Consider the following 27,051-nt stretch of genomic DNA (forward strand, 5'->3'; position numbering starts at 1 on the left):
GTTTTTGGTGTCTATTTAAACAAAACAGAATCTGATGATCTTTTGCGTTAGTCTGTTGTTAGCGGTTGTGCAAACATACCACTAAGACATCATGATAATAAACGTATCGAAATAGGTAAGAACAGTAGGATTGGATTTTTATGGAAATTAAGAAAACTTTCATTAACCTAAAATTAACATCTTAATTAAAGTAAAAATAAAATATTTATAATACTTTTCTTTTTCTGTTTTGAAAAAGTTGTGCGTTGAGTGCCCAAATGTCGAAGTAGAAAATTTATCTGTAAATAATTCGTGTCGATTAAAAATTGTAAGAACTTTTGTTTGAAAAATTAAGTCTTAAACGGAGTACAAATAAAATCGTCAAGCTTAAGACCTTTAGAACTATTTTCTGCATTCTGGTCTCTTCTTGTTTTAGCTTGAGCGTCTTTAGGAAGCTTTTAAAGGTAGCGTTTTTCTTAATGTATGAAAATTTTACCCTTTTTATTCTTTATATTCTAGTGGATTTCATCTGCATACAGAGGTCCTCTATAAAGGACCAAAGACTTTTCCTTTTGTCAGAAACCGAAACCATCCATCGCAGTGTAAGTCTTTTATTTATTAACCATTGTTTGCTCACTTGGTAACAACAAGCTTGCGCAAACAAATCCAAAAATACTCCATTGCCCAATTACCCAAATATGTATGAGTGGAAAGCAACTTTTCTCAGCCATTTCCAGACTTATCAAACAAACGCCCTTCTCGGCCACGAGCCACGTTTTATTTTTAGGCACAGGCAAATAACTCTGCTATTGGACCACAACATTTGAAAGATTTCCTATAAATAGCCGAGCTCAAGCCGGAGTCTGCACAGATCTTTAGTACACTGAGAGATACACACAGCTAAAGATGCGATCCCAAATAGTCCTAGCCCTCGGCCTTGTGGCTCTCGTGGCGGCTGCCTACGGCGCAACCACTAAATCAGATCCATCCTCGTCGACGTCTTCCACCTCACCGTCATCTGATCCTTCGTCGACATCATCTTCTTCCAAGTCCGATCCAAGCACTGCATCGAGTTCTTCAACTCCTTCGAGTTCGACTTCCTCGACTTCTTCAACACCTTCGAGTTCGACTTCCTCGACTTCTTCAACTCCTTCGAGTTCGAATTCTACAAGTCCCTCCAGCACTTCTTCGACTTCAACTCCTTCCAGTTCCTCTACTTCGAAGACCACACCAACTGCATCAACCACGCCCACTGCTTCCAGTACGACCAGTACAGACAGTGACACGTCTTCCTCGACCTCCAGCGAGGAGGTGGACAGCCTCAAGGAAAAGATTCGCAGGCTTCGCAGGTTGAGGCGCCGTGAGCTACGACGGGAGAGGCGGCAGGAGAGGCAGCAGGAGCTTCGCCAAGAGAGGCAGCAAGAGAGGCGCCAGGAGAGGCAGCAAGAAAGGCGCCAGGAGAGGCGTGCTGAAAGGAGGCGCAACCGTCGGGGATAAGCGCTCCAAAAAATAACTCCTGGAAAAGGTTTACTCTAAAGTCAAGTTGTCAAGAAAATAAAATAAAACGGAGTAAAAGGGTATATTGTATTCGTCTGAAAGTATGTAACATTAGGAAGAAAAAGTTCACGACTCTATAAAGTATATATATAATATATCGTTGTTTGGGAGCACTACCCGAGGCGATCTAGCCTTATCCTATTAACCGTTCGTCTGTCTTTCTGACTGTATGTCAGCTTGTCTGTCCGTATGAACGCTGAGATCTTAGAAACAATAAAGTCTAGAAATTTGGGATTAAGCATGCAGGTTCATGGGATTCCTCCGCGGCGAGAGTTTTTTTCAGTCGAGTGCCAAAATCTGCCACCGCCTAAGTTTTCAAAGATATTGTTTAAGTGTTAATTGAAATTGACTTTATTTGTTATTACTCATGAATATGTCAGGAATCGTATCAAACGAACAATTTTTTAAAAGTTATCAGTAAATAAGTTAAAAACCTTTACATAGGCGGTAGTACCACTTTTGTCCCTTATTGATTGTACAATTGTTTAAAAAAATTCCGGAGAATTCAATTACTATTCGATAATCTCTTCGGATTCTAGTGAAAATTACGCAGAGCGTGTTTGAGGTTGTTGTGTAACTTATCAAATAGGTCTAGTCATTGTTAGTAGTAATGTTTTATTCGATTAGTGACTCTTTATAAATAATATACCTCATGGTGTTCAGGCAATAGATTAGTTCTTTTCACCAAACACAGGCATAATCTACAAGTACCCACATATTCACAGAGATTGTTGAAAAATAAAAGCCTGTATTTCACCAGGATATGCGCTATTACGTATTTAGGTCATATGGTCTATAAAGTTTGAAAATTTGATAAGGTGAGTTAACTGACTATGTGGTAAAATAAAAAATAAGAACTTGGTAAAGGAGATAAAAAAGAAAGCACACCTTATAAACCTCGTAGAATACCGCTTTTAGATTTAGTGTGGATCTACAGCAGAACTAAGAATGTCGCTGCTGCTGTCGTTGATTGCGCTTTTAATATCTCTGCTTTTATTCGCCGCACGAAGAAGTCATGGATATTGGCAAAGGAGAGGTATTCCCCACGATGTGCCTCATCCTCTTTTTGGAAATATGAAAAACTGGCAGAAGAAAAAAACGATCGCCCAGATCTTTCGGGACTACTACATAAAACACAAGGACTCGGATTATCCATTCGCAGGTTTTTATTTCTTTTTCCAACGAAACGCTGTGATCACCGATTTGGATCTGGTTAAAAGAGTACTGATCAAGGACTTTAACCACTTTGAGAATCGGGGAGTTTTCTATAATGAGATCGATGATCCACTTACGGGTAATTTGTTCAGCATTGAAGGCCAGAAATGGCGTCACTTAAGGCATAAACTAACGCCCACTTTTACGTCCGGCAAAATGAAGCACATGTTTCCCATTGTTGTAAAGGTTGGAGAGGAAATGGAGAAGATCTTCAGCGACAAAACTACCTTAGGTCAAGGTCAAGTTCTTGAAATTGTGGATATAGTGGCCCGATATACAGCTGATGTGATCGGCAATTGCGCATTCGGACTGAATTGCAATAGTTTACAAGATCCCAAAGCCGAGTTTGTGACAATTGGCAAGCGTGCAGTCAACGAACGTCGATTTGGGGGTTTACTGGATTTCTTATTTTTCGGTTTTCCAATTTTATCCCGCCGTTTGCGTCTTAAAATAAACGTTCAGGAAGTGGAGGACTTTTATTCTAGAATCGTAAGAGAAACAATCGACTACCGATTGAAGACCAAGGAGAGGCGAAATGACTTTATGGACAGTTTAATCGATATGTACCAGAAAGAACAGGGTGGAAACGCTGAGGACGGCCTATCCTTCAATGAGGTTTTGGCCCAAGCCTTTATTTTCTTTTTGGCTGGGTTCGAGACGAGCTCTACGACCATGGGATTCGCCCTCTATGAACTGGCCGGCAACCAAGATGTTCAGGATAAAGTCAGAAAGGAGATTAATAATGTTATAGAAAAGCACAACAACGAGATCACCTACGAGGGAATCAAGGAGATGAAGTATTTGGAGCAGGTCGTCATGGGTAAGTAAAACAGCAGTGTTACAATGTTACTCGTTCTTTATATTAACGAATACTCACAGAAACCCTCCGCAAGTATCCAGTACTGGCACATCTGACGAGAATGACCGAGTCGGACTTTTCACCCGAGGATCCCAAGTACTTTATTGCCAAGGGCACTATGGTTGTGATCCCATCTCTGGGAATTCATTATGATCCAGAAATATATCCGGAACCTGAAAAATTTAAGCCAGAGCGATTTACGGACGAGGCAATCGCTGCGAGACCCGCGTGCACCTGGCTTCCATTTGGAGAAGGTCCTCGGAACTGCATTGGTCTTCGATTCGGGTTGATGCAAACTTGCGTGGGATTGGCTTACCTAATCAGGGGTTATACGTTTAGTTTCGCCCCTGAGACGGAAGAACATATTCATTTTATTTTGAGCAGCGTCCTTCTGTCAGCTAAAAATGGAATTCATCTTAAAGTGGAAAAGATTTTGAAATGAAAGTATGTATATAAGTTATATTGGTTTGCATAAACTGAAAATACAACTCCGTTGTATGGTATTTTACATCCAAAGAATGTATGATGTTGGTACTAGAGACCTCCGCGAGTTGTGAAGTATAAATAAACTCGAGTACTAATGGGATTTCAGAACTACGAATACAATTTTATAAATTAGCTACCATAGTAAAAATAGCTACAGTAAAAAGAAAATAATTCGAATGAGGTTTTACTCTCTTACAAATATGTTTACAGTATAACTCTTGAGAACAAGAGAAACGAATACAGCATATTAATATATATATACCCGTAAAGGTCAGTAAAGTAAAGGGTACATTGTATTTGTCGGAAAGTATGTAACAGGTCGAAGGAAGCGTTTCAGACCTTATAAAGTATATATGTATATGCTTGAACAGCATCACTAGCCGAGATGTTCCAGCCATGCCCATCTGTTTGTCTGTCCGTATAAGCGCTGAGATTTCGGAAACTTTAAAAAAACCCGGGGCATTAGATAAAAAGAACATTGAACCCTCTTACAAACACAAGCAATCTATCCTGAAAATACTCTGATTCATTAGGTTAGCGAAACATGGTCATCTTGTAGAAACAGGTATAATAAAACTTGCAATATTATTATTATTATGCTTTAGCGAGCATACAATAAAGTCAAAGTATTATTTTTATTATCGATCAAATTACGTAACCGCAATTGTTATATTTATAAACCTGAAATGCGCTTCTCTCAGTAAACATAAACAAAAACTCTCATTAGTTAATATATGGTTATATATATTATCAGGTGTACCTTAGTTAACGTGAAATGTGTTTAGGTGTTTCAGTGGATAGTCATCGTACTATAAGGCATTCCTATGCAGAAACAGAAATAAACGCCCCTATCAAAATGATAAGAGTGCAATAATAGAGACTGAAAGAGAACGTTCTCCTTATAAACCCCATAGCTTACCGATTTCAAACTCAGTATAGAGCGGAACCTGATCGAGAAATGTCGCTGTTGCTGTCGCTAGTCGCGCTTTTGGTGTCGCTGCTTTTGTTCGTGGCCCGCCGACGTCATGGATATTGGCAGAGGAGGGGTATTCCGCACGATGTGCCCCATCCACTTTACGGGAATATCAAGGACTGGCCCAAGAAGCGACACATCGCGAAGATTTTCCGGGACTACTACTTGAAGTACAAGGGCTCGGACTATCCATTCGCTGGCTTCTTCTTCTTTTTCACCAGAACTGCTGTAATTACAAACTTGGAATTGGTTAAGAGAGTGTTGATCAAGGACTTTAATCACTTTGAGAATCGGGGTGTTTTTTACAATGAGATCGATGATCCACTCTCGGCTACCGTGTTCAGCATTGAAGGCCAAAAGTGGCGACACTTAAGGCATAAACTAACGCCCACTTTTACGTCCGGCAAAATGAAGAACATGTTTCCTATTGTTGTAAAGGTTGGTGAGGAAATGGAGAAGATCTTCAGTGGTAAAACTACCTCAGGTCAAGGCCAAGTTCTTGAAATTGTGGATCTAGTGGCCCGCTATACAGCTGATGTAATCGGGAACTGCGCGTTCGGCCTTAATTGCAACAGTCTTAACAACCCAAGGGCGGACTTTGTAACCATTGGCAAACGGGCGATCACCGATCGTCGCTATGGAGGAATGCTCGATTTCTTTCTATTTGGTTTCCCAAAGTTATCTCGCCGCTTGCGCCTCAAATTGAATGTTCAGGAAGTGGAGGACTTTTACACTAAAATTGTAAGAGATACAATCGACTACCGATTGAAGACCAAAGAGAAGAGGCATGACTTTATGGACAGCTTAATCGAAATGTACCAGAAAGAGCAGGCTGGAAACTCGGAGGATGGTCTTACCTTCAACGAGCTACTAGCCCAAGCTTTTATTTTCTTTGTGGCTGGCTTCGAGACAAGTTCTACGACCATGGGATTCGCCCTATACGAACTGGCCCGCAATCAGGATGTTCAGGATAGACTTAGGGAGGAGATTACAAATGTTCTGGGCAAGCACAACAACGAGTTCACCTACGAGGGAATCAAAGAGATGAAGTATCTGGAGCAGGTTGTTATGGGTAAGTTTCTTAAACATTTTTTATGTTCTAATAATTAATTATCATTCGACTGGTATTATTATTTTTTTTCTTGATGACGTCTGATGAAATATTAATCATTACGTTTGCTTCCAGAGACCCTTCGCAAGTATCCAGTTTTGGCTCATCTTACGAGAATGACTGAGACAGACTTTTCACCGGAAGATTCAAAGTACTTTATTGCCAAGGGCACTATAGTTGTGATTCCAGCTCTTGGCATTCATTATGATTCAGAAATATATCCCGAACCCGAGAAATTTAAGCCGGAGCGTTTTACGGAGGAGGCAATCGCTGCGAGACCCGCGTGCACCTGGCTTCCATTTGGGGAAGGACCCCGTAACTGCATTGGTCTTCGATTTGGGTTGATGCAAACCTGCGTGGGACTGGCCTACCTGATTAGAGGCTATAAGTTTAGTGTCGCCCCGGAGACGCAGATACCCATGAAGGTTGTCGTGAAGAGCATTCTTCTGTCTGCGGAGAATGGAATTCTCCTTAGAGTTGAGAAGCTTTCGAAATGAGATTGCTAACAATATTAATGTAGTGTATGGAAATGCTTTTATGAGGCCGATCAAAATAAAATATTTTATACTTATAAGTGTAAATTTTTATAAAAATTAGAATACCCTCTGCAAGGGTGTAAAAATTAAAGAGTGTACAAGAGTAAATTTGAGTGATGAAGATTTGGAACTAGTCGTAAACCGTAAGTCCCAGTCCTAAGTCATCCATATAACCCGGCACTGGAGTTATGGTGCCCATTCCGGGCATCCAATATGATCTCGAGTTTTATCCAGGAGGGCGCTTTCCCGCCCTTCGAATCCGTATTGGACTTAGATTGGGATGGATACAGGTCGCAGTTGGAATGGCTCTGCTCATTCGATTTGCATGCCACTAAGACTTCAGTCCACATCAAATACAAAATGAAGAACTTTCTGTTGAGCTCCGAGAGCGGTATATGTTTTAAAAGTATGGTTTGTATGTTTAAAAGTATTTTAAAATATGTTAAGGTTTTCTTTTAAATGGGGCTTTAGATAATTTGTACTTTTGTTAATTTTTTGTATTCATAAATATATTGTTCCCAGAAATGCAGGTACTCAAAAGTTGATTTTACCTAAGGTTTATATGTAATTCTTAAAAACTAAGAAAAATTGTTTACCTTGTGCCTTTTAAAAACTGCCGTTCCTTGTTTATACAAGGAAAAATACTTACATTTGTACCTTTTTAAACATAGTATTAGAGTTTATGGTTCAGAATGAAGAACTGCTTTCTGTCCAGTCGCGACCTAAAAATACACAAAAATATTTCCTTTATAAATAGCCGCTTATATCCAACTTGGGTTTTAAGACATTTGGGAAGGAGTAACGGTTCCGCACTGGACACATTACAATTACTATTTTGTTTTCGGATCTATTTATTACTTAGAAAATTCATAAATAGAAAAAGAAAGTAATGCTAAGTTATAAATTTTAGGTAGCCTTATTTAAGAAAGTATGCTCCATAAAACCACCAACACTTAAAGTTTTACTATATTCGGAGTAGCTTTCATTATGATTCGTGATTCATTTAATTAGAATACAGCGGTGCGCGATATGAAAGCCCAAAGCTCTTTTATATCGAACTCAATATAAGTAACGCATTCTCAGTTTACCAATTTAGTGTTCCCAAAATGTCTGTTCTACTAGTGCTGATGGTCGGTGCTCTCAGCCTTGCCGTATGGTGGGTTCACCAGCTTTATACGTACTGGAAGCGTCGGGGAATTCCCCATGATCCACCCAACTTCCCGTTCGGAAACACCGTCGAACTCCAGAGGACAATGCAAATGTCCCACATTCTCAAGCGGACCTATTTTAAATACAAGAACCAGACCGACGGCCCTTTTGTGGGATTCTACGTTTTTGCAAAGAAATTTATCGTGATAACCGACATTGATTTTGTGAAAACCGTGCTGATTAAAGATTTTGAAAAGTTCCACGATCGCGGAGTCTATCACAACGAAAAGGACGATCCACTGACAAGTAATCTGACCGCCATCGAGGGTGAAAAGTGGAAAAACCTGCGTCAAAAGCTGACCCCAACCTTTACGTCTGGAAAAATGAAGACCATGTTTCCCACAGTCTTAAACGTGGGCGAGGAACTGATACGGGTATTTGATGAGAAGATCTCAAGTTCTCCGCAAACTCTGGAAGTGACCGATCTCGTAGCCCGATTTACAGCCGATGTGATTGGAATCTGCGCTTTTGGGCTAGAATGTAATAGTTTGCGGGATCCCAAGGCGGAATTCGTCAGAATGGGAAACTCGGCGATTACCGAACGCCGTCATGGCAGACTGGTGAACTTGCTCATCTTCGGAGCGCCAAAACTATCAGCGAGGTTGGGAATAAAGACACTTCCCCCGGAGATAGAGGAGTTTTACTTGAATATTGTCAGGGAGACCATTGACTATAGGGTAAGGAACAAGATAAACCGGAACGATTTCATGGATATGCTGATCGATATAAAGCTAAAATACGACAATGGTGATAAGCAAAATGGCCTTACATTCAACGAAGTGGCTGCACAAGCCTTCATATTCTTCCTGGCAGGTTTTGAAACTAGCTCTACCACCATGGGATTTGCCCTATATGAGCTGGCCAGCAATCAGGACATTCAGGATAAACTACGAACAGAAGTCGATAGCGTTCTAAAGAAACATAATGGAAAATTGGACTATGACAGCATGCGGGAGATGACTTATCTGGAAAAGGTCATCGATGGTAGGTTCATGGCTTATTATACTACCTGGTACAATTTGTATTTCTAAATTCCCTTTTAAGAAACCCTAAGAAAACATCCTGTGGTGGGACATCTGGTCCGAAGTGCGACTAAAGACTATGTGCACACAAATCCAAAATACTTCATTGAAGCCAACACTGGAGTTCTGGTGCCGACCCTAGCCATCCACCACGATCCAGAGTTCTATCCGGAACCGGAAAGGTTCATACCAGAACGCTTTGATGAGGAACAAATAAAACAACGGCCCCAATGCACTTTTCTGCCATTTGGGGATGGTCCTCGGAACTGTATAGGCATTCGATTTGGACGCATGCAGGTCGTCGTTGGAATGGCCCTGCTCATTCACAATTTTAAATTCGAGTTGCACCCCACTAAGACAACGGTTCCGGTCAAGTACAATATCAAAAGTTTTTTGCTGAGCTCCGAAGGTGGGATTAACCTTAATGTCAGCAAGATAGTGAAGCACTGAAATTATTCATACCAAAAAATTGTATTCTTGTGAAAAGATCCTCAGACTTTACGTAAGACCTCGACGGGTTTGATTTAGAAACATAACTTAGCATTAACAAAGTATAGAATATAGATTCTCTGTTATTTATATAATAAAAGTTTGTGGTTAGTATTGATAAGAATTTATTTTTGTTTTTCATAATCAGTTAATTGAAAGACAACTAATGATAATTAGTAATCTAAAACCATTTGCCCGCGGTTAGTCACTATCCGGTTTGACGACGTTAACATGTGTCTGCTAAACTGTTCTATACAAGTGTGTAGATTTAGTAACTCGTCCCTTACGTAAAGGTTCAAAGATTTAGTACAGTTGAATGTTTTAACAAAATAAATCTTAGACTCGTTCAGCTTTTAAGAAGATACCGGTCTCACTTGATATTAGGAAAGTCTTTTTGTTGTATACCATTGGTATTGTAGTCTGGTCGCATACGGAAAACTTGAAGTCCTTGAGAAGGAAAGACAATCCAATCCTAGTCTGCATCTGACCAAATCTCATGCCGATGCAGTTTCTTGGACCTTCTCCAAAGGGAAGCCACTCCACGGAATCGCGTTCTTTGACGCGTTCGGGGGTGAAATTGTCGGGGTCAAAGGTATTTGGATTGGCATATAGCTTTTCATCGCGGTGCATGGCTCCACAAGGAATCAAAACGGGCATTCCCTTTTTAATTACATATTTGGGGCTATCGGGAACCACAAAATCCTCCAGGCATTCGCGATTCAAGACAGGAAGAACGGTGTACAGGCGAAGAGTTTCTTTGAGAATTAAAAAGTTATTTGGGCTTAGTGAATTATATGTCCAATACTCACCCGATATAACCTGGTCCAAATATACCATGTCCTTCATACTTTCGTAAGTTAACTCGCCGTTGCACTTGGCGAAAATCTCCTGGCACTCTTCCCTCACCCGATCCTGAATGTCCTGATGCTGGGCTAGTTCATACAGGGCGAATCCCATGGTAGTCGATGAGGTTTCAAAGCCAGCCCCAAAAAAGACAAATGCCTGAGCTGCTATCTCCTCGATCGTGAGATTCACACTTTCCCCAGTCTCAGACTTTGTCTGTGGATTGTTTTTTAAATCGATTAACTGATCCATAAAGTCGTTGCGACGGACATTATTCTGCTCTCGGAAAGCCACTGTTTCTTTTACGATTCGCAGGAAAAAGCGTTCGGCTTCCTCTATGGTTAATTTCATATGAAGCTTGCGGGCCAGATTCTGAAAGCTATTCATAAACGCAATTCCAATAGGTCCATGGCGGTTCTCGAATATGGCTCGTCGACCCATCACCCGAAATTCGGCCTCCGGATCTTTAAGACTACTGCACTCTATGCCAAATGCGCAGGTGCCGATCACATCTGTACTGAATCGGGCCAGAATGTCCTTAACCTCTACAATGGGTGAATTTTCCATTGTCTGGCCAAACACTTCTATGAACTCATGTCCCACCTTCACAACGGTGGGAAACATATACTTCATTTTTCCAGATGTAAATGTAGAGGATAGCTTGTTTCTCATAGATTTCCACTTTTGGCCGTCTAACAAGAACAGTTGTCCCGACAAGGGATCGTCCTCCGTATTGTGATAGAATCCACGGTCCGTGAATTTGGTGAACTCCTTAATCAAGATGAGCTTTGCCAACGAGGTATCCAGCACAAGTATCCCAGGTCTTTGGAACCAATAGAAACCCGCGAAGGGGCCAGTACCACGAAACTTATTGTAGTACTCCAACCAAACGTCACAGAATGTTCGACTAGTTTGCACACCCGTCAGACTTCCCATCAGGATGTGGGGTTCCTCGCAGGGAATGCCCAGATTCTGCCAGTACTTCAGGGTACGACGCCATTTCAATACTAGATATCCCACTAGCACTACGACAATTGTCAATAGATAAATGTAAACACTCATGACATCAGCTTGGGTGCGTTAAAAAATAATCAGCCTCCGAAAAATTTCGCGAATGCAGGCCAGTTGAGCTTCAAAAACATACTGATGAAAGCTCCACTTGCTAGCTGAACGAATTCATTAAAAAGCAAGAGAGACCATGTGTTTTGTTAGATTTGTTTAAATGAAATGTATATAACTTTATTTGATTGAAAAAAAATATTGCTTCTCTTTTGTGTTCTACGGAGAATTTCTCTTTTGAAGAGATGAATTCTAATATCTAAAGAATTTTTAAGAGCGCCCAACTTTGAATACTACTAACCTAACGAACCTACCCCAACTTATTTTGGCGTAGCGCCTGACCCTTACAAAAATGGTATAAGTTTTTTATGACACGGCTTAAATTCCACTTATCTTCAACGCTGTATTCAATTTGCGTTCTTATGATTTAGACAGCATCAGTGGGAAGAGACAACACGAAAATTGTAACCCCGTTTTCAAACATACATATAAAGAGAAAACGAAAGTGAAAAATAAATTCGAGTAATAGCCATTGCCTCGAAAATATTACTGAGAACAGTAATTATAAGAGCTTGCATCATCTAATTTAAACCAAAAAGGCACGAGTAACGATGACTCGCACTTGTCCATTCATTAAAAAGTATTTAAAGCGTTCTGAAATTAAGAGTGTAAATTGCAATAGTTTGTAGATAAAAGAGATACAATGTGTAAGCTTTACGTAAACAAGGGAAAACAATGAAAAGAAAACAAGAACACCAAAGAGCTTGCGAATTATTTTAACATTCGATTAACAAAGACTGAAATTTAAAATTAGTCTGATACAGGTGGAATTACTTTCGCAAAAGTAAGCTAGTGCGTTACAAAATTTTGATTATAGTCAAAATACTCTCGGACAGGGTATAATCTAGTTTAGTTATACCATTAATCAAGATTAAATATACCGCTAAGTAACAAATGTAAGTAGAAATTTAAGTTTTTAGTATAGTATGAAAAAGGGGAAAATGTAATAGGAAAACCTTAAGAGAACTAATATTCTTGAGTGCAAAATAACGCTGCTATGACGTAAAGAGAGTCAGGTGACTGTGAAGAGATGGGCAAAACGGGTAGACCTCGTCTATAAAAGCCGGTCCCCGTATTTGGACTATTCAGTCGTTTCGAAATGGCAGTTCTGATCGTGTTGTTAGTCGGTGCTCTTACCTTCGTTGCGTGGTTTGTGCATCAGCACTTTAACTACTGGAAGCGTCGCGACATTCCTCATGATGCCCCCAAAATTCCATTCGGCAATACTAGCGAGCTGATGAAAACTATGCAACTATCGGATATTTTCAAGCGAACCTACTTTAAGTATAAGAACAAGACCGATGGACCGTTTGTGGGATTTTATATGTATTTCAAAACGATGGTAATTGTCACCGATATTTATTTTGCCAAGACTGTGTTGATCCGCGAGTTTGACAAGTTCCATGATCGCGGTATATTCCACAACGAGCGAGATGACCCGCTGACCGCTAACTTGGTGAACATCGAGGGTCAGAAGTGGAAAACCCTGCGCCAGAAATTAACCCCCACATTTACTTCTGGCAAAATGAAGACCATGTTCCCCACCATTTTGGACGTGGGTGATGATCTGATTAAGGTATTTGATCAAAAGTCTACAGTGAGTAAGGACTCCTTGGAGATTACAAATATACTGGCCCGTTTCACCGCTGATGTCATCGGAAGCTGTGCCTTCGGTTTGGATTGTCACAGTTTGTCAGATCCCAAGGCGGAGTTTGTTCAAATGGGAACTGCTGCCATTACCGAACGACGTTATGGAAAGTCGATGGATCTGTTTCTATTCGGAGCCCCAAGATTGGCGGCCAAACTGCGCATGAAGCAGAGTGTCCAGAAGGTCGAGGACTTTTACATGAACATCATCAAGGATACTGTTGACTATCGTGTGAAGAACAAGGTTAAACGAAATGACTTTATGGACATGCTGATTGATTTGAAATTAAAATACGATAATGGCGATAAGGAAAATGGCCTAACCTTTAACGAAATCGCTGCCCAGGCTTTTATATTTTTCCTGGCGGGTTTTGAGACTAGCTCTACTACCATGGGATTCGCTCTTTATGAGTTGGCGTGCAATCAGGATATTCAGGATAAACTAAGGACAGAAGTGGATAGCGTTCTGAAGAAACGTAATGGAAAATTGGACTATGACAGCATGCGAGAGATGACCTATTTGGAAAAAGTCATTGATGGTGAGTTTCTTAAATAGCCGCTCAACCAAACATATTTTTCCTTATTTCCCTACTGAAATTCATATTTGTATCATCTCCAGAGACCATGAGAAAACGTCCCGTATTGGGCCACTTAATCCGCATTGCAACTCAACAATATGAGCACAGCAATCCAAAGTATAACATTGAAGAAGGCACTGGAGTGATTGTGCCCTCCTTGGCCATCCACCATGATCCCGAGTTCTACCCCGAACCAGAGAAGTTCATCCCAGAGCGGTTCGATGAGGATCAGGTTAAACAGCGTCCCGCTTGCACCTTCCTGCCCTTTGGAGAGGGTCCCCGAAACTGCATTGGTCTCCGCTTTGGACGGATGCAGGTCGTCGTGGGAATGGCCCTGCTCATCCACAATTTCAAGTTCGAGTTGCATCCTACACAGACTGTCGTACCCCTAGAATACAGGACTGATAATATTCTGTTGAGTTCGAAGGGTGGAATTCATTTAAAAGTCAGTAGGATTGGAAAGACATAAAGATAATAAAACACAATAATGATTTTATTGAGGGCCCTGCGATAACGACGCAGTTAGGTCAATAAAAAATAGTAACTACTGATAATTTTCACATGCAGTTAAGTTTTAGCTTTTCCCCACCCTCAGTCTTATGTAAAAGTTTTTCTATCATGGGAATCAGTCAATTTGTAAATTGAGAACATGAGCTCATAGCAATTCATGAGATAACATTGTAATTTGTTTATATTTATTCAATGTGTAGAGAATAGAATAATTATTGGTTAATCACACCCATTCTATTTATGGCCTGGTCTAATTAGAACAGGTTTCAAAATAGGTTTGGCTGAAGTCAAAAAGTCGTTACGACTAATATTAAATAATGGTGCACTATTGAGAATTCATTTTTATATTCTCAATAGCAATAGGATGTATAATATAGAAACCTATATCTAAACTACTCTAGACTTGTTTTATTGAAAAACCAGATTTAAAACATGAAAACTTCTCACAAAGCTTATTACGATGGCGGCGTAAAAACAAAGTGAGATTAGACTTGGTGAGCTTATAAATAATAACATGACGGAAAATATCAGAAGCTATCTGATAACACATGAAGAATTGGATCCAGATAGTTCATTTACTTTCAATGGAAAAATCATCACCCCCGTGGTCAAGAACGTCGGATCAAACTATCAACTGGGAACAGTTATTATAAAGGCTTCGTTAAAAGTATTTGAAACTTTTAAGCCTAACATATTTAAGTTTTGTTTACATACCCAGTTTATAAACCAATCAATACTATTAACCTTATCCAAATATATTTTTGATTTCTCCAAAAGATATGCTGAATATGATCTTATGGTATAATACAAAAAACGTTTTCTTTTTATTGATTACCTTTTCTAGGTCCCGACTTTAATTATCTTTACAAATGATAAAAAAAAAATTAAAACAAAGGGCCAATAAGAAGTCATTAATGAGTTTTAAAAAATTATATATGATTTTTTGAAAGATTCGTGTGCCTCGACTATCAGATACCCGTTACTCAGCTTACCGACTTAAAAATAAATAAACCTTCAAGTAGAGGCGAAACATTAATGTTTACATTTCTATCTACTTTAAATTTTTACATCTGACACGTTTAACTTTTATCTACAGGCTGTTACGTTATTGACGATGTTCTTGCTAGATACATCGAAGCTTACATTTCTATCTACTTTACATTTTACACATTTGACTTTTATCTACTGGGTCATTAGGGTCATTAACTCTAGAATGTAAATTCTTAATACCAATTTTGAACTTTTTTTTTAGTTTAATTTATTTTGCAGCTTAATTATTTGGATCACATTCCTCACCACCTATGCGTTCACGTGCACTTACCAAAAACCTTAAAAATGTTGGACAGTGTTATTGAACCTGGTTGATTTAGTTTTGCATGTGTTTTAATATATTACACCTTGTTCGTAATTGAACTTTTACCTTTTGCGGCTTGTAGACTTGGTAAGATTAGTATGAGCTAAGGTAATATATTGCAGAGTCATGCTTAGCGTAAAGAAAAAGAGCACTCATAACGATGACTTGCATTTACTCATTCATAAAAACTAAAAAGTAAGATAAAGAATTGTACTAGAAGTAGACTAAGCCTAAATAGTAAACTGGATAATGCAGCAGTGGAGTTGTTATATTTAAGTAAAGTAAACCTTATATTTTTAATAATTCAAGGGAATTTTCAAGAGAGCATTTTACGAAGCTGTTGTTAATAAAACCTAACGCTTAGTCGGCGTTTTACGATACGAATCGGACTTTGTTTCTCTTACTTTATCGTTTTAGAAAGACTCAGGTGACTGCAAAGAGAAGGCAAATGGGGTATAAAAGAGCAGGCCCGTCCTTAGTACTGTTCAATCGTGATGGCCGTTCTAATCGTACTGCTCGTCGGTGCTCTAACCCTCGCCGCTTGGTTTGTGCATCAGCACTTTAACTACTGGAAAAGACGCGGAATTCCCCACGATGTACCCGAAATTCCATTCGGAAATACTAGAGAGTTGATGAAAACTATGCAACTATCGGATATTTTCAAGCAAACCTACTTCAAGTATAAGAATAAGACCGATGGACCGTTTGTGGGATTCTATATGTATTTCAAAAAGATCGCAGTTGTCACCGATATTGATTTCGCCAAGACTGTGTTGATTCGCGAGTTTGACAAGTTCCACGATCGCGGTACATTCCACAACGAACGAGATGACCCGCTGAGCGCTCACCTGGTGAACATCGAGGGTCAGAAGTGGAAAACCCTGCGCCAGAAACTGACCCCAACATTTACCTCTGGCAAAATGAAGACCATGTTCCCCAACATTTTGAACGTGGGTGATGAAATGATTCGGGTATTCGATAAGAAGGTTTCCGAAAGTAAGGACTCCTTGGAGATCACTGACATACTGGCCCGTTTCACCGCCGATGTCATCGGAAGTTGTGCCTTCGGCTTGGATTGCCACAGCTTGTCGGATCCCAAGGCAGATTTTGTTCAAATGGGAACTGCTGCCATTACCGAACGACGTTATGGAAAGTCCTTGGATTTGTTTCTGTTTGGAGCCCCGAAATTGGCTGCCAAGTTGCGTATGAAGGCTAATGTCCAAAAGGTCGAAGACTTTTACATGAATATCGTTAAGAATACCGTGAATTACCGCGTAAAGAACCAAGTGAAACGAAACGATTTTATGGATATGCTAATTGATATGAAATTAAAATACGATAATGGCGACAAGCAAAATGGTTTAACATTTAATGAAATCGCCGCCCAGGCTTTTATATTCTTCCTGGCTGGATTTGAGACTAGTTCTACAACAATGGGATTCGCTCTTTATGAGCTGGCGTCCAATCAGGATATTCAGGATAAACTAAGGACGGAAGTGGATAGCGTTCTGGAGAAACATAATGGAAAACTAGACTACGACAGCATGCGAGAGATGATATATTTGGAAAAGGTCATTGATGGTGAGTTTAAATTTGTATTGTACGTTATTTTACTACTAAAATGCATTTTATTTGCCTTACTTTCGCAGAGACCATGAGAAAACGTCCTGTAGTGGGTCACTTAGTTCGCATTGCAACTAAACGTTATGAGCATAGCAATCCCAAGTATTACATTGAAGAAGGCACTGGAGTAATTGTGCCCACCTGGGCCATCCACCATGATCCCGAGTTCTACCCCGAACCAGAGAAGTTCATCCCAGAGCGGTTCGATGAGGATCAGGTTAAAAAGCGTCCCGCTTGCACATTCTTGCCATTTGGAGAGGGTCCCCGAAACTGCATTGGTCTCCGCTTTGGACGGATGCAGGTCGTCGTGGGAATGGCCCTGCTCATCCACAACTTCAAGTTCGAAATGCACCCCACCAAAACTGTTGTACCTCTAGAATATAGGGCCGACGATATTCTACTGAGTTCAAAGGGCGGAATTCATCTGAAAGTCAGCAAGTTGGCGAAGTAATTAAGATAATTAAAATCGAATCCATATATTAATGACGTTTTAAGCTTGTTATTATGTGAAACTAGTAATTAGTACGAATTCCTACGACCATTTTAAGGCAACTAACTAACCTCGACTGAGATATAAGTAATAGTAGTAAATAGAACTAGGTTCCCTTGACAGCGATTACAGATTTGTATTAACATCATGGAAGGGTTAGTAGACTGCTGTTGATGTTATTATGCACACCTAACATTTTAAAAGCCTTCTTTTCTTTGCTTATTACACAAAAGTAATCTCGGAAGATAATAATTTTATAGCCATAGTCTACTTTTAGGCGTATCCTTTCATCAGTCGGATTGTCGATGGTGTAAAGTGTGTTTAGCTTGTAAAAAGAGAAGCTTATAAAAATGAGAAGTTGACCGCCAACAAAGCTACGCAACCATTGGGTTTTTATATTGCCAGCATGACTTGCCGATTGACTTGGCTTTTGCTTTAAGTAAATTCTTAAGTAGTTTTTATCGATTTATATGGTGGTAATAATGTAGAAACAATAGTGTTACACTCGTTCAACCTTAAGGGTGATACCAGATTCACTTGAAATGAGGAACTGTTGTTTGTCGTATTTTATGGGAATTGTAGTCTTCTCGCAAACTGAGAACCTGAAGTCTTTGATCAGAAGAGCCAGTCCAATCCGTGCCTGCATTTGGCCAAATCGCATTCCGATGCAGTTTCTTGGCCCATCGCCGAAAGGAAGCCACTCTATGGAATCTCGCTCCTTGACGCGGTCGGAAGAGAAGTTTTCCGGATCGAACGTGTCCGGATTCGGGTAAAGTCTCTCATCGCGGTGCATGGCTCCGGCAGGAATCAGGATGGGCATTCCCTTCTTGATAACATACTTGGGGTTTTCAGGGACCACAAAGTCCTCCAAGCATTCGCGATTTAGGACGGGAAGTACAGTGTACAGACGAAGAGTTTCTGTAACATACAAAATTATTTAGTAATAAGCATTTTGCAAATGTTTCAAACCTTACCAGATATCACTTGATTAAGGTAGACAAGTTCCTGTACACTTTCGTAGGATAAATCTCCCTTGTACTTTTCCCAAATCTCCAGGACCTCTTCCCTCACTCTGGTCTGGATATCCGGATTTTGGGCCAACTCATACAACGCGAATCCCATCGTAGTCGATGAGGTTTCAAATCCAGCCGCAAAGAACACAAAAGCTTGCGCTGCAATCTCCTCAATAGTTAAGTTAACGTTCTCACCAGATTCGGACATCATTAGTGGCTTGTTTTTCAAGTCGATTAACTGATCCATGAAATCATTTCGACGGATATTATTCTGCTCCCTGAAAGCCACTGTTTCCTTTACGATGCGCATGAAGAACTTTTCTACGGCCTCCGCTGTCATTTTCATGTGTAGTCGGCGTGCCAGGTTGGGGAAGCTATTCACAAAGCCGATTCCTACAGAACTGAGACGATGCTCTGTTACGGATCGTCGACCCATCGTTCGGAACTCCGCTCCGGGGTCCTTTAAACTACTGCACTCGATGCCAAAGGCGCAAGTGCCTATTACGTCAGTGGTGAACCGGGCCAAAAACTCCCTAACCTCAGTAATGGGGTTCTTTTCCACATGTTGGCCGAAAACGTCGATGAACTCATGACCCACCTTGATAACAGTGGGGAACATATACTTCATCTTTCCGGAGGTGAAGGTCGAAGATAACTTATTTCGCATGGACTTCCACCTGTGGCCATCTAGTAAGAACAACTGGCCAGACAATGGATCGTCCTCGGGTTTGTGAAAAAAGCCTCGGTCCGTGAACTTGTTGAAGTCCTTGATCAGGATCTGTTTTGCCAGAGATGTTTCCAGGACGAAAACAGCCGGGCGCTGGAACCAATAGAAGCCAGCAAAGGGTCCGGTTCCACGGAACTTCTTGTAGTAGCTCATCCAGATCTCGTGAAACGATCGTGTGCTTCGTACTCCTTTCATGCTTCCCATCAGGATGTGAGGCTCTTCGCAGGGAATTCCCAACTCCTGCCAGTACCTCATGGTGCTACGCAATTTCACCAACAGGTAACCAAGAAGCATCAGCAATGCTGTCACTAGGACAGTTCCCACGGCCATGACTCACACGCTTTGTTTACGAATATGGAAAAATTGCCGTAATCGTTTGCAAACTTGTTGAACGTTTGCCAACAACTGAGAGTGTCAAAGCTTTGCCAACGCTTTTAAATATACCTGAACAAAACTCTTAAGTCATTGTGACCGACAATCACAGTAAAAGCTATCGCAATCTATCCACTTTTTGCTTATGTTTGTAGGAATTCTGAACAGAGCTACAAGTTATTAGCAAGCTGATTGCCGGTATATAACGTATAGATTACTAATTTATTATACGTTTATTAAACTTAAAAACTATAACTATACCTAAGAAATACCCATTAGAAAGGGAGCACTTATGTTGATTGCCAATAAACCAAAGATTGGGTGTAGACCAATCTGGCTTCAACCTGCCTCAACATAATTATTTGTGAGCTAGGCTAGACAGAATACAAATCAATTTCTTTGGCACCGATTTAATGGCTCTCATCTTTTCAGTTAGACTGCCTCTACGTTGAGATAGATACCGTCTTTTACACCGAGTACAAATGAGCGAAGATCGTAGATCAGGGGATCTGGCGTTTTCGAGCAGGTGGAGAACTTGAAGTTCTTGATGAGCAGAGCGAGTCCAATGCGGGCCTGCATCTGTCCGAATCTCAGTCCAATGCAGTTGCGAGGACCATCTCCAAAAGACAACCAGGCTACTGAAGGACGACTACTCGATTCTTCGGGGGAGAATCGCTCAGGCCGGAACTCGTAGGGTTCGGGGTAGATGCTGGGATCATGGTGAATGGCAGATGATGGAATGATGACCGACTGACCAGCCTCGATGACGAATTTCGGATGGCCGGGAACTTCGTAGCGCTTAGCGGCCATTCGATCCAGATTCGGTACAATGGTATAGAGTCGAAGAGTTTCTGCGGGGAGATTAGAAAATCAGTAGGATGCTGTCATTATAGATAATGTATCTTACCATTTATAACCTGATTAAGGTACTTCAGATCCTTGGTGCACTCATAGGTGAACTGTTGGCTATGTTGCTCTAGGACATCCTCCACCTCAGCTCTGACCTTATCTTGGATATACGGGTTCTTGGCCAGTTCGTATAATGCAAATCCCATGGTGGAGGAGGATGTCTCGAAGCCAGCTATAAGAAATATAAAGGCTTGGGCAAGGACCTCCTCAATGGTCAGTCCTCTGACAACTTCGCCATTCTCCAGAGTCATTTCCTTTTGATTCTTCATTTCAATGAGCATGTCCATGAAATCGTTCCGTTTGATATTCTCCTTTTCTCGAACCGCAACAGTCTCTGTGACAATTCTACGGTAGAAATCCTGAATATGCTGCGGAGTTCGAACGAAACCCAACCTCTTTGCCAATTTGGGATAGCTGCGCAGAAGGCCGTTCACTAGAGTACCATGTCGCTGGTCCACAAAAGACTTCTTTCCGAAATAGAGAAACTCGGCGTTTTCATCCCGCAGACTGTTGCACTTAATGCCAAAGGCACAGGTTCCGATCACATCGACCGTAAATCTGGATACCAGATCACGAATTTCCAGCACAGAGTTTTTGGATACCTTTTCGTGCATCACCGTCATAAATTCGTCGGCCACGGAAACTACTGTCGGATACATAAACTTCATTTTGCCGGACGTGAAGGTCGAGGATAATTTGCTCCTCAGCAAACGCCACTGAGGGCCATCCAGATTGAAGAGATGTGCGGAAATGGGATCATCTTTTTCGTTATAGTAAATTCCTTTGTTAGAGAAGTTGGAGAAGTCCTTGACCAGGATGTGCTTGGCCAGGTCCAGATCAATAACAAAAGCGGCTGGATTCTGGAAAAGGAAGAACCCAACAAATGGTGCTTTGCTCTCCCGGAATTTGTCGTAGTGATCTTGGAAAATTTGGTGAAAGTTCTTTGTTTTCTTTAGTTCCGCCATGTTTCCCCTGATCGGATGGGGTGTTTCGAAAGGAATACCCCGACGTTTGAAGAATGTTAATTTACGATGAAGATAGTAACTAACGATCGCCAGCAAGGCGACCGCCACTTGGAAGAGAATGTATGTTAACGCCATACTCTGGCTGATGCTCTTTGGTAGCGACTGATTCGGGAAATGATCGACAAACTGCTTTTAAATGCTGAAACTTACCTACTTTGCATGACGAGACATTTTTAGACTTATTAAAAGTGAGAGTTAATCTACAGTTTTGTTTACTTTTATACGGGCAACTGTGAGACAGCAAGAATCATACAGTAAGATCAGTCTATAAAGATAATGAAGACACCGATGTTTGCTTGGAAATATTTTGTATAAACATTGTACAAACAGCATCTATTTTGGTTATCAGAAATGTCACCATACACAATGTTGCCAGGGATAATTAGCTAGTGATTATTGTACGAGGCGGACTGGGATTTATCAGAACGTCTAGTGTTTTAGGCATCCCCATATAAGTAAACTACTTGCTAACTGCTCGCTTAGTCACCGTCGGCGATAAACGTTATCACTGTCAACGAAAGATTATAGTCTTTTTATAGTATTTTATATGTAGCAAGCTGGAAGGAAATTACCTAAAGGATGCTCAGATGTTTTGTACGTTGAAGCTGCGATCGTACCACGATTTTTACCATGGTGAATGCGAAATAATTGTCTAAAACCACCCTTGCATCTAAATTTTTTCTCGCCACTGCTTGCACAGCTTGAGATTATTTCTTATCGACAACAATACTAACCTGCCACAACTTAATGACTTTGACTATATGGAAAATGTTGTTCTTTGTTTGGTCTTTGTTTTTTTTTTAATTTTAAGAAGGTATTTCTTTATGTATTTTACTAACATTAGCATATTACAAGACCAACCCAAAACGAGAAGCTTAAAAGATAAGAAACAAATTATTAATCTTGATCTAGAATTGGTTAAAGACAGGCTCTTATCGTGAAAACTTGTAAGTTCAAGTTCAAGTTTTAGGGCAAATAGAGAGAAGATCTTAACCATTCCAACCAGGTAGGCAGGTTCTACTGTATACCGACGAGCCTTCGCTTATCAATACTCTCAACGTAGGTGGACAATCCCCCCTGAAAACCGTCGTATCTCTATTGGGCTACTTCATCAGTAGAGACCGTGTTCGACCGTCATCGTAAAATGATATGGGTATTAGCTGTTCTGATATTTGATGGATCTGGCAACGACATTGTTTGCCTTTTTGGTCATATTTGTTTGACAGTTGATTAGATTTCAAGTGCGGATGTGGCCAACAACAACATGTAATTAAACCAGCAGCTTTTTGATTTTTTGTTTATTTTGGCTTATTTCAGCTTTGTGGGTGAGCTTTTCTTTTGTCGCTTTTTTTTGCAATCAAGGCATTTAAATGTTAATTGGGCGTAAAATGTATAGGTTATGGTAGATAAGTACTCATAAAAAACGAGAGTGTTCTAGTTTTAAAGTTATCAGCATTTGTCTTAGTGGTGGACAGTAAACGAGTATATACTTTATTTATTTACTAAAAAGTTCCAAAAATTATTGCCCCAACAAAGGGGTGTACTAAAACTCTGTCCAAAAAATTGATAACAAACGAAAATAAAATTTAAAGTCTACAGATAAGAGTGTTGGACCCGCCAAGGTGACTGAGAAGCGACCTATAAACCATAAAGTACGTTTTTATATATAGTAAAAATTTTGAAAGAAGGAATCTATCTTATCATGCTATTGTCAATAAATTTTTTTATATAATCATTTTTCTGTTTGGCTTTCGAGTATTACTTACATGTTTATGGCATTCGTATTGCACATTTTGTTTATTTAGATTTAACAAGACGCATAAACGAGTTTTCTGTGACTGTCTGATGGTGCCACCAACATTGAAAAATAAAGTAATAATAATCATATGTCCGTCTGGCCTCAGTCAGACGCCCACCAGCCGACGAGCTACAGTGTAGCGCACTCGAAAAAGCGGTAAAGAAACAAATTAAAAGCTCGCACCTGGAGTGGGGAGCGAGTATCGTAAATAGTTACTTTTCTCCGTAGTACTCTCAGTCAGTCGAATCGTGCGCTTCGTTAATGAACGTAACCCCATCGAGAACGCCGGAGCGATGCATTAGATCATAGTTGGTGACACTACGACTACCTGACGGTCGAGAGAGCGGGATCGCGATAGAGCTGAGAGTGAGAGTGAAAGGGTGGCAAGATATTGCGGGGCGGTCAGGAAGTGGAACTTCCCCCGTTGAGGCAGTGATTTTGGATACCCCTCAGACGTGTGTGTGTGTATTGCATGTGATTCAGAACAAACAGAGATCGTACAGAATGCAAAACATGTGGATCATTTTCCTGATCATTGGGCTGTTGGTGCTCGGGCTGCTGGTTCTGTTAATTATAGCGGCGCGGTATCAGCGCGATTATTGGCGCTATCTGAACATTCCGCACGAAAGACCCAAAAAGCTATGGCCTATCATTAGGCAAATAATGACGCAGTCACTAAGTACGGATGCTATGAAGGCGAATCATTACTCGGCCATATACAACAAGTTCAAGGGAAGCGGTCCATTCTGCGGATTCTATGCTCTGCTGCAGCCACGAGCTTTGATCCTCGATCGGGAACTGATCAGGCAGATAATGATCAAGGACTTTTGGAACTTCAACGATCGGGGGCTGTACTGCAACCAGAAGACGGATCCTTTGTCCGGGGATCTCTATGCCTTGCGGGGGCAGAGCTGGAAGGAGATGCGCCAGAAATTGGATCCCAGTCTGGAAGGCGATCGCATGTCCTGGTTGTTTGGTTGTCTCTATGAGGAGGCGGCACAGCTTCTCCTGACCGTCAGCTCCACCCTGATGAATCAGCCGCATTCCACTGTGCACATACAGAAGATCATGAGGCGTTACGTTTTGTCTGCCCTGGCCAATTGCGTTTTTGGCCTGGATGCCCAGCAGAGATTGTCGTATCCCCTGGACGACTTTGAGCAGATGACCGAGATGGCCTTGAGCAGTCATAAACATGGCTACCTTATGAACCTGATGATGATACGGTTTCCTAACTTTTGTCGACTGTTGCGCATGCGTCGCACGCCCAAGCAGGCGGAGGATTATTTTGTGAAACTCCTATCGAATATAGTGGAACAGCGTGAGGGCTCGGGAGTTCGCCATCAGGACTATCTGCAGCTGTTAATGGAGATCAAAGCTCTGGAGCTGATTACCCATCAGTATGAATCGGATAAGGAGTTGGGCTTACATCTGCAAAATGAATTGGCCGCCCATGCGGTGGTCTTCTTGAAGGCGGGATACGAACAAACGGCTAATACTCTTTCATACGTACTCTATGAACTCGCTCTACATCCGGAACTGCAAATCCGAGTGAGGGAGGAGCTAAAGAAGGCTATTGAACGGCATGAGGGTAACATTAATTACGAGTGCATTCAGTCACTGGCTTTCATGGGTCAGGTGATCAACGAAACTCTCAGAATGCATCCCATAACACCTTACATCCTGCGTCGCACCCTAAATGACTATACAGTTCCGGATCATCCCAAGTACATACTGGTCAAGGAGCTGTTCCTTATTATTCCCACACATGCCATCCACCATGATCCGGATATCTATCCGGAACCAGAGGAATTCAAGCCAGACCGATGGGCTGGACCAAGGGATTCGCTGCAGGAACAGGGCACCTGGTTTGGATTCGGTGTCGGTGCTCGCAGCTGTATAGGGATTCAATTTGCACAGCTGCAATTGCGATTGGCTTTGGCTCTACTCCTCTCCGAGTACGAGTTCTCGTTGAACTCCAGGAAACCAATGGTCAACCTTGAAGATGGTATAGCGTTAACCCTCATGCCATTGGGAGTTATAGAACACGGTAACGAGGAAAGGGCGGTATGAGCTGGAGTATCAAAAACGTAAGATCATTGACATGAGCTAAATCTCTGGGATAGGAAAAGAAGTTTACTAAGTAATGTCTTCCGGACAAGTCCTTTCAAATAAATAAATTGTTACAACAAATAGTCATGTTAGCCTTGGATATTAAAAAAGTAAATAATTTATGAGTTGAAGATTAATTTTACATTGAATTGAAGATTTATTTTCCCAAAATAATCCGCCCACAATGGTTTAATTCAATAAGTTTCCGCTTTGTGCTTAGTTAGGAAACTCATTTCCGTTAAAAAAAAATGTGTAGACGACCAAGAGATTAAGCTTATGTCAGTATCTAAATCTCTAGCTTTAACCTAATGACGAAGAATTTACTCCATGAACAAAGTCTAGAAAGCAATATAAAACTCAGCGTGGTAACTAACCAAATAAAATATAAAAACTTTTGGTCGGGTGACCTAATAGGCAAAGTCAGCTTTAGCATAGTTAATTTTAAAAACACTTTCTTTATTTAAGAATTTATTTATTTCGAAAAAACATTTCTTTTAAAATAGCTTGTTTAATTTCTATTAAATACACATTGTCCTCCTAAGGATGAACCTTTTGATTTGTTAAAATAATTCTAAATTTGATTCATTGTTTGTTATTTGCGGTTAGTATATATCGTTTGTTGCATTGTCGATTGCTTGATATGGTTGGTTGGTTTGTCGGCTACTTTAAGATCGGTAGCTCAGGCCTGTGCAGTACTTAATTGCAAGAGTTGATCGTTTTGTGTCAGATATCAGATGTACATTATAAAGAGTCTGCTGCTTTCGTTGATTAATCAATATCGAAATTAGAGTTACACTACACATTAGCACTAATATTAGATGTATAAATAAATAAAACGTACGACAAACGAATTCCAATTATACAATATACATATATGTATGAAAGTGTTAGCTGCATTTGTGCCTTTCCTCAGCGCTATGGAATGTGTTTTGGGGCAGCTCTACGAAATGCTAATTAAGAACTTAGACACTAGCTGTTTGTTCGTCTATTTGGCCGCTAATACGATATGGCTCTACTGCGATGGCTGGCGCTTGTGGCGCTGGGGCGAAATCAGGGAGCTTCTGGTGGCATCTCCACGATTCGGCAGCTTGCCTCGTAGCGTCTGTTCGTGGACGTAGATGAGAAGCCCCTCATTCCGGTGCCCGGCCTGCCATGCAATCTTGAAAGCCGTACTGCCGTCCTGGGAAGAAATAAATCATTACAGTTGAGGAGTTTACGGATTGGTAATATCACTTTTAAAATCATGAACAAAAGCTTATTTTGCATTCTACATTATTGGGTAAATTGTTCCAAAAAATATTAGTTATTTCATTTTAAACATACTCTACTTAATACTTAATATTCTACGTTGAGATCTAAAAGTTCCAACCTTTAAGGCTGTTTTCTCGAGTGGCCGTTAAGGTTGCAGTCAGTTATCTGAGCGACAAGTTAAGTTAAGTTAACGACCACATAATCTTGTTCTGTTCTGATTAAAGCAAACTCTTATAAACGCTCGAGG

At 40.7% G+C, this 27,051-nt stretch overlaps 9 protein-coding genes across 15 annotated transcripts in view; 5 read left to right on the plus strand and 4 right to left on the minus strand.

The window, feature by feature from the left end:
• Positions 1-885: 885 nt before the first annotated feature.
• LOC136116534 (uncharacterized) lies at positions 886-1,476 on the plus strand. The gene has a single exon (XM_065863138.2). It carries the CDS (start codon positions 886-888, stop codon positions 1,474-1,476), a length of 591 nt encoding a protein of 196 aa, XP_065719210.2.
• A 975-nt stretch (positions 1,477-2,451) lies between these two features.
• LOC108008949 (probable cytochrome P450 6a23) lies at positions 2,452-4,204 on the plus strand. The gene is made up of 2 exons (XM_017072860.4): positions 2,452-3,571; positions 3,631-4,204. The coding sequence occupies exons 1-2, from the start codon at positions 2,485-2,487 to the stop codon at positions 4,050-4,052; spliced, it is 1,509 nt and encodes a 502-aa protein (XP_016928349.3). The 5' UTR covers positions 2,452-2,484; the 3' UTR covers positions 4,053-4,204.
• An 817-nt stretch (positions 4,205-5,021) lies between these two features.
• Cyp6a23 (Cytochrome P450 6a23) lies at positions 5,022-6,754 on the plus strand. Its single transcript, XM_070995176.1, has 2 exons — positions 5,022-6,141; positions 6,256-6,754. The coding sequence occupies exons 1-2, from the start codon at positions 5,055-5,057 to the stop codon at positions 6,675-6,677; spliced, it is 1,509 nt and encodes a 502-aa protein (XP_070851277.1). The 5' UTR covers positions 5,022-5,054; the 3' UTR covers positions 6,678-6,754.
• A 1,068-nt stretch (positions 6,755-7,822) lies between these two features.
• On the plus strand, positions 7,823-26,422 carry Cyp317a1 (Cytochrome P450 317a1). The gene is made up of 7 exons (XM_070994678.1): positions 7,823-8,909; positions 8,970-9,396; positions 10,684-10,833; positions 11,207-11,267; positions 12,462-13,584; positions 13,665-14,089; positions 23,754-26,422. Exons 1-7 carry the CDS (start codon positions 7,823-7,825, stop codon positions 25,512-25,514), a joined length of 5,034 nt encoding a protein of 1,677 aa, XP_070850779.1. The 3' UTR covers positions 25,515-26,422.
• On the minus strand, positions 9,547-11,425 carry LOC108008945 (cytochrome P450 6a9). The gene is made up of 2 exons (XM_017072856.4): positions 10,246-11,425; positions 9,547-10,191 (listed from the first exon to the last, which is right to left on the minus strand). The coding sequence occupies exons 1-2, from the start codon at positions 11,339-11,341 to the stop codon at positions 9,773-9,775; spliced, it is 1,515 nt and encodes a 504-aa protein (XP_016928345.3). The 5' UTR covers positions 11,342-11,425; the 3' UTR covers positions 9,547-9,772.
• On the plus strand, positions 15,967-17,593 carry Cyp6a20 (Cytochrome P450 6a20). The gene is made up of 2 exons (XM_017072857.4): positions 15,967-17,068; positions 17,137-17,593. The coding sequence occupies exons 1-2, from the start codon at positions 15,982-15,984 to the stop codon at positions 17,559-17,561; spliced, it is 1,512 nt and encodes a 503-aa protein (XP_016928346.3). The 5' UTR covers positions 15,967-15,981; the 3' UTR covers positions 17,562-17,593.
• Cyp6a21 (Cytochrome P450 6a21) lies at positions 18,053-19,759 on the minus strand. The gene is made up of 2 exons (XM_017072854.4): positions 18,575-19,759; positions 18,053-18,518 (listed from the first exon to the last, which is right to left on the minus strand). The coding sequence occupies exons 1-2, from the start codon at positions 19,668-19,670 to the stop codon at positions 18,100-18,102; spliced, it is 1,515 nt and encodes a 504-aa protein (XP_016928343.3). The 5' UTR covers positions 19,671-19,759; the 3' UTR covers positions 18,053-18,099.
• On the minus strand, positions 19,931-21,758 carry Cyp6a8 (Cytochrome P450 6a8). The gene is made up of 2 exons (XM_017072853.4): positions 20,620-21,758; positions 19,931-20,563 (listed from the first exon to the last, which is right to left on the minus strand). The coding sequence occupies exons 1-2, from the start codon at positions 21,719-21,721 to the stop codon at positions 20,145-20,147; spliced, it is 1,521 nt and encodes a 506-aa protein (XP_016928342.1). The 5' UTR covers positions 21,722-21,758; the 3' UTR covers positions 19,931-20,144.
• The window catches only part of Kank (KN motif and ankyrin repeat domain-containing protein 2 kank), a 31,893-nt gene continuing 30,830 nt past the window's right edge, over positions 25,989-27,051 (minus strand). For all 7 annotated transcript variants that reach the window (XM_017073943.4, XM_036813054.3, XM_017073942.4 and 4 more), the window contains one exon: positions 25,989-26,733. In XM_017073943.4, the coding sequence (XP_016929432.3) occupies positions 26,566-26,733 (168 nt within the window). In that variant the 3' untranslated portion in view covers positions 25,989-26,565. The remainder of the gene's footprint in view (positions 26,734-27,051) is intronic.

This window comes from Drosophila suzukii, chromosome 2R, assembly GCF_043229965.1.
Source record: "Drosophila suzukii chromosome 2R, CBGP_Dsuzu_IsoJpt1.0, whole genome shotgun sequence".
Classification (NCBI taxonomy): domain Eukaryota; kingdom Metazoa; phylum Arthropoda; class Insecta; order Diptera; family Drosophilidae; genus Drosophila; species Drosophila suzukii.